Source organism: Arachis ipaensis, chromosome B10 (assembly GCF_000816755.2).
Source record: "Arachis ipaensis cultivar K30076 chromosome B10, Araip1.1, whole genome shotgun sequence".
Taxonomy (NCBI): domain Eukaryota; kingdom Viridiplantae; phylum Streptophyta; class Magnoliopsida; order Fabales; family Fabaceae; genus Arachis; species Arachis ipaensis.
In genome coordinates this window covers 132,337,254-132,343,933 of record NC_029794.2, presented here as the reverse complement: position 1 = coordinate 132,343,933, position 6,680 = coordinate 132,337,254, and the positions used below count along the sequence as shown (strand labels likewise).

The following is a 6,680-nucleotide window of genomic DNA, read 5'->3' as shown; positions in this document are numbered from 1 at the left end:
AAAAAAAAAAAAAAAAAAAAAAGAAGAAGAAGAAGAAGAAGAAGAAGAAGAAGTAAAGAATACTTTGTAGAAGTTTACAATTTTCTTATTACAACATAACTAAAACAATTGCAATTATTCTACAACAAAGAAACCATTAAGAATAAATACGTGTACTATCAAATTGAGAGCAAAAAGGTATTACAACCTAGCAGCTATCTTTAAGAGCTTAGCTCAACTTTCTCTTGAGAAGAATCACAACCATGAGTGAATCATCCATAGGAACCCATACCAACTCATCCATGAATTGGAGAAGGAAAAAAAAAAAAACAAAAACCACGGCGAATTAAGCATTCTTCCTTCAAAATAATAAATACTTTAACAGCTAAAGGCTTTAAGGATAATATATGAAGACCTTAAACCTCTGCAATTCAGTTCCTGTTCCCAAACCTTGAGCGGAGGTTATCGTAAGTTTGAGAAACCAGCAAGAGTCTTGGATCATTTTCAGGTATCTCACGATCCTGCAGTACCAAATAAGTGAAAATGTTAACCAATCAAATAAGAGGATGGAAAACTTCATCAGCACCAACTCCAAACATAATCATATATTGACTGAAACAACTCCATTAGGATTTCATTGAGTAAAAAATAAGAAGCTTATAGTACTCAAATTTAGTTTTGTAGTATCATACAAAAGTTTGATTATGTGAGTACCTGGCAATTAGTATTTAACTTTCAGGGATCTTAACCGTATAATAGAAAACTTAAAACTCCACTCCCTTCAACTTTTTTACATACTGTGCATTATTTTATTGGGGAACTAGATTCAAGATCATGAGTACTTTACCATACCGGGAATGTAAAATTTTCTCCCCAAAATAAAGAGAGAAGATTATAAAGAGGGAAAAGTTTACTTCTCTAGTTGGTACAAAGAAATCCCTAACATGAAGTAACATGATAAATCAACCATACGTGACAGATATTTAAGGGGTAGTGAGTTTGGTTTCTAGTTGTATTGGCATCAGTGTTTTTTTAATACAAATCTCGTTTGAAAGGAATGCTAGAACTATATGATTGCTTTGCAAGTTTATTGAGAATAGAATTACTTTGCATCCATGAATTTAATTTTGATGCACTGACAGTGTAAAGTAGTTTTACATGTGCATCCAATTACATAATGACACATGAGTAAAAATAATTACCTTTCACATTGACCGCGTAAATGGTCATCCAAAAGAACGGATGTGATTGCATGACTATGTAAAACTACTTTACATTATCCGTGCATTAAAATTAAACTCTTGCATCTATATGGTGATATCCTCATATGATCGGTTCCATAGTGTTCCTTTATCTTTAGCTGCTGATATACAATATACAAAGGGATTGACATGCTTCTTTGTGTCTGTTTGAAGATGTCTAATCTCCTTTTGAATTTTTTTCTTATTTTCTAATGAAATCTTGTTTTCTTACAAAAAATTAAAATGATACTCATTGTTATTCTCAACTGACATAAGAAAATTTTGCAACTTCCATGCATTCTACAACTTTTAAAAACTTTACAACACATGAACATACAAACTAACAGGAAATAATATTTAAAAGAACACAAGTTTATGATTGAGGAAAATAGCTTACTTTTAGGCCCTTGTAATATGCCTCTACTGCAGGCAGGATAGGAGTAACATTACGAGCTCGCATCAAGTCCCATATGAAATTAGCAGTAGTGTATCCACCAGTCTACCATTTGAGAAATAAACACCAGAATATACATTTTAAACCCAGGGGAAGAAATATAATTTATCTTATATGAAATATATACAAAGAGGATATAAACGGAAAAGTTTGCATACCTTTTCACCAGCAGCTATAAGCAGGAGATCACTTCCCGTTCTAGGATTTAACGAAAAGTTTCTTTGGTTCATCGCTACCTGCATTTATAGGCGTGTATTCTAAAGTTGTTGAACAAATCAGAAAATCCACTATGTAACCAAGTTGATAAAGTAGCTATGACAATTACCAGTGCATCTTGAGCAATTTGCATTCCTTTCTCAGTGTACCCAACCATTGCCCCCTCTGCAAGTGTCTGCAGCCATATTGGTTTGCATTGTAACCAAAATTGGTATTCAATAAATGTCAGATGCTGAATAAGGAAAACACCATGACTACAACACCAAAAATTGAAACTACTATGGCAATTAGGCAACAAATTGCCGGCCACATGAACTATTAACAGATGTTGAAAGTTTCCCCTTCTGGTATCCATTATATATGCACTAACGTAATTTGATACACTGGAAAACCAATGTATCTAGAGACGAAATTAACAAAGTGGACAATTAATTGATACTTGACAGAATAAATGCTATAGATGAAGATAAACAGAAACTAAGGAGAACAATTGCCATCTTTAAAATTCACACATGCCCACTGCATTGTAATAAAGGTCATTTATCCATATTCATAAGGTCCTTGAGATTGTGCAAAGAAACACCAGCATTCTTTGAATTACGATATTAGGTACTGAAAATCACAGAAACTGCACATAACCAAACTCACCACAAAAAGATCTGCAGCTAAAGGCTTTCCTGAATTTCTGTAATCCTCTAAAGTTTGACGAGCACGCTCAATATCTCCTGCATTGCAATGGCACCTGCATAGTAATGTTAATCAGAGATACTGAACTATCTTATAATGGAATCAGCAAAAATAGATATCTATTGAATAAAACAGGAGCAAGGAAGAACTGTCCATTCTAGAGACAAAACATGTTTAACTTCTAACAGTATTTGCTAACTTCATCAAGCATAACAGAACCAAGTTGACCAAATTTGATGGTTACAAGTATTTACAAGCAATTCATAGCCTATTTTCAACAAGAGACTCCAATTGGTATCATCTAATGGCTTTATATTAAGTGAAATTGCAACGAAACTGAGGAAAGAAAGCAGTTTCAACTGATAATAACTAACGATGTAATGTTCGAGTTTATATTATCAATATAAGTCAATTACCAATGTTACACTTAATATTACTAATATAAGACAATAACTAATGTGGTGCACTAGTTGCAGTCTAGTACAGGTCCAGCCAAAAGTGATCATTAACATAATAGGACACTTAAAGCAAAACGACTCTTACCAGCTTCCATATCTACACTTATGCAATTTTGTTGATTAACAAAATCTAACAGAAATAACAATAAGAAATAAAGCATAATGAGTACTTGGTGCCTTGCTTATTGGAATATTTTGAGGTAGGCTACAGATCACGGGGGCATTACTACTTACTTTAGACATGATTGCTTAAGGGGTGAGCACAGAATATGCTGTTGGGCTGCAACATTAATAATAATAATAGTAACAGATTAAAAAAAAAAAACACTTGTTTTTCTTATAAAAGAATAAATTCTATTAATGTGAAGAGAAGGATATCATAAGAGGTTTGGAGGATAAGATAACCTCAATAGGGGAAAGGAATAGACGAAACATCAAAACAGCAAAGCTCTCCAATCTCTCTGTATATTAGAGACAGGTTTCCCTCTAGCAGGCCATGTGTCTTGCACCGCCTATCCCACAAAACTTGCTTATTTGGATCCAATTAAAAATACAAAAGATATGCTCCATCCAAATACACCAGTGGCAAAGACTGCTTTGTCATAAATATTTTGGCTTCCTTTCTTTCTCAAAACAAAGAAACCTTTTCATTTAAAAGCCCTTATTTTATGTTTCTTGGTATATGGTTGAATGGTTGTTTAAATGAAGTATCCAGTTTATGGCCTCCAGCTTAGATTATGCACAATTAGGTCCCAAAATTTTAAAACTATGCAATGAGATATCAAATTTTCTAGTGCCTGTGTTTTCATCCTTTTGTTTGATTTCTTGTAAAATCTAATGTACACAGCATGTGACATCAGTACATCACAAATCACAAGTCATTGACAGCCAAAATTCAGTCTAACCTTTACCAGGACACACTAAAGGACAGTAAAACAGAAGTAAGCAATCAATGCATAAGTTATTCATATAATTAGTGTAAGCAACCATAAACTCCATGTAATGGGGTTGGTTGTTTACATACCAATATAAATGTATAGTTTCATAGTATACATGGTTACAATCCATTTGTACAGAACAAACTATAAATATAATAACTGAAAATTAATTACCTAATTATTTGCATCATAATAAAGCCATCGGGAGTTTTTCTATCCTTGCTCAGTGTATCCAAAAGGGTTTCCAACAACTGCCACAATCAGATATCAGCCATGCAAATCTCATACGACACTTTAAAAACAAAAATAGATATGAAACAATTTGAAAATGAAATCAACTTAGAGCAAATCAATAATGTCAACCAGCTCAAGGAGAAGAATACCACTCATTCCTCTTCAATCCAGTTTATATAAAGAAAGAAAGAAAGACAGGAAGAGGTAAATTAATAAAAGATGGATGAATACTGAGATAAGTATGTTTCAGAACTAACAGATAATTTGAATTTATTTTTTAATCCTGATAATACATGTGTTTTGACCATAATATATTAATTGATTTTATTAGTTCATTGTACAAACGAAAAAAAAAAAAAAGAAGCTTATCCTAGAAGGTTAAAGAAAATCTAAGAAGCAAGAACCATCTAATTAGATCTCAAGAGATGATGACAAATACCTGAACATTCTTCAGGTCTGCAGCGGCATAAAAAGCAGTATGATATGCTGTTAGTGGCCTAGCCAAAAATAATCGTCTCTGAACATATTCTGCTGTCGGTAAGTTGTATAACTCCTCATCTGTAACACCCATCATCACATTTTCTGCACTTTCACTGTCAGTTTCAACTGAAGACCACATCTTTGACCTCTCCACGAACTCAATAACCTTTTTCCACAGAACAGTAAGGTTAAAAGTCACTACAGCATAAATGATTTCAAATCAAGGAATGGATAAGATAACTACTTTTGTATCAATATCATCAGGAACAGGTGTTTTGTTCTTGTGGGCAATTATAAGACCAGCATAACAGAACTTGTTTAATCCTAGACCAGCTGCAGTCATATCCCGGACAATTGCATACCTGCATCAATAAATTTTATATGAATTTAATATTTTGAACATTACTATAAAATACTTGATGACTCTAATATGAAGTAACAGAGAATTGTCCAAAACCAGAAAGTAGAAAAAGAAAATTTTAATCAAGAAGTTAATTATAGCTAATAAAAGAAGGGTATTTATTACCATTTACAACATACACTTCGAGAAAAAAAGGGAAATTATATTAAAATTACTAAAGAAGAAGTATTATAGCATACACTCGGTCTAAGCGTCCATCAGCTGCACAAGCATTTAGCAAGCAGATGTAGGTTTGCACATTTGGCTTTACTTGCATACACTTCATCTCCTCCAAAATCTTTATCCAAAAGGAAACAAGAAAACCATTATACGGCTAGCGGGAAAACAGAAATAACTTCTAATGTAGTAGATTTTTTTTTTAAATGTCAACAACTACATGGCAATGATAAGTACCTGAACAGCTTGATCAGAGTTCCTGGATTTCCCACAAGTTGAAATTAGAAAGTTGTATAAAGTAACCTATGTATCAATAAAAGACAAATCATTGATTCAGTGATACAAAAACTGAAAATGGAAGTGTATACACCATGATTTTGCTCTACTTATAATAGGATAGACTTCACTTCAAAAGGGATTAACAACAGAGGCACGACACTTCCGCAAGTAAAAGAGGAAATGGTTTTCATTTGATTCATTTGGGCAGCGTTTGTTCCTGTCTCTACGATGGATATACAGGGGTGGGACAAAAGACAGTCATATCTGGCTATGGACACATGAACAGAGACATTAAAATTTTTATGTCATGGGACAGGAAATTTCTGTATTTTGATGTATTTCCAACAGGTCGGGATATTGGAGATAAAACACGGGGACAGAAATTATTTACAACACTACCTCACTGGACCACCACTGAACAACCGCTGACAGCCACTAGCGACATTTCTGGTGGCCAGCAGCAGTTGACCGGAAAGGGCAACAATATGCAAACTTTTCTTGTGTGTCTTGTTTCTCATTACTATCAAACAAGATAAGGAGAAATACTATTCTTTTCATGTCTATATCACCATTGTTTCTGTCCCTCTAAATATACACTCCGAACACTATGTTTGGAAGAGGGGAGACAAAAATTGAAAGACTTAGACTAAATTAAGTCTCTTGTGTTTAGTGTAAAATGTACGTTTACAATAAATATGAAAATTGAGAGGTAGATTTGGAATTTGAAAAATTAAATGAGAGTATTTGTAAAAAGAAATATTAAAGTTTCAGTCTCCAGTCTCAAAAATTTCAGTCCCTCAGTCCCAGTCTCACCTCCGGTATCCAGAAACAAATACTACCTAACTAACTTGATTCATAACCCAAAATAACAAAACAAATAAAACATTTATATATACAAGTAAACATAAGAAGAAAGAGCACATACATCAGGAACCAAACCCATGGTTTTCATTTGGTTAATGAAGAAGAAAGCATCCTGCAATCTTGACCCTTTCATGGTTCCAACAACAAGGGAACGGAAAGTGTCACGGTTTGGCATCACCCCATCAAGCACCATGTCATCATACGCATCCCTAAGCAAGTAATGCCTACGCCAACCAAGAAAAAATAAATGATTTGCCTCAAATTAACCAAAAC

The 6,680-nt window shown here is 33.6% G+C and overlaps 1 protein-coding gene across 2 annotated transcripts in view; it reads right to left on the bottom strand.

Moving 5' to 3' along the window:
- LOC107623557 (pentatricopeptide repeat-containing protein At4g35850, mitochondrial) overlaps positions 33-6,680 on the bottom strand; it is a 9,154-nt gene continuing 2,506 nt past the window's right edge. The window contains exons 3-13 of one of the 2 annotated variants that reach the window (XM_016325888.2): positions 6,469-6,638; positions 5,502-5,567; positions 5,288-5,385; positions 4,932-5,049; positions 4,647-4,853; positions 4,148-4,224; positions 2,539-2,632; positions 2,000-2,065; positions 1,833-1,910; positions 1,618-1,719; positions 33-500 (exon numbers count right to left, since the gene is read on the bottom strand). In XM_016325888.2, coding sequence (XP_016181374.1) covers positions 411-500; positions 1,618-1,719; positions 1,833-1,910; positions 2,000-2,065; positions 2,539-2,632; positions 4,148-4,224; positions 4,647-4,853; positions 4,932-5,049; positions 5,288-5,385; positions 5,502-5,567; positions 6,469-6,638 — 1,166 coding nt within the window. In that variant the 3' untranslated portion in view covers positions 33-410. The remainder of the gene's footprint in view (positions 501-1,617; positions 1,720-1,832; positions 1,911-1,999; positions 2,066-2,538; positions 2,633-4,147; positions 4,225-4,646; positions 4,854-4,931; positions 5,050-5,287; positions 5,386-5,501; positions 5,568-6,468; positions 6,639-6,680) is intronic. The other variant, XM_021113078.1, reaches the window with a different exon arrangement.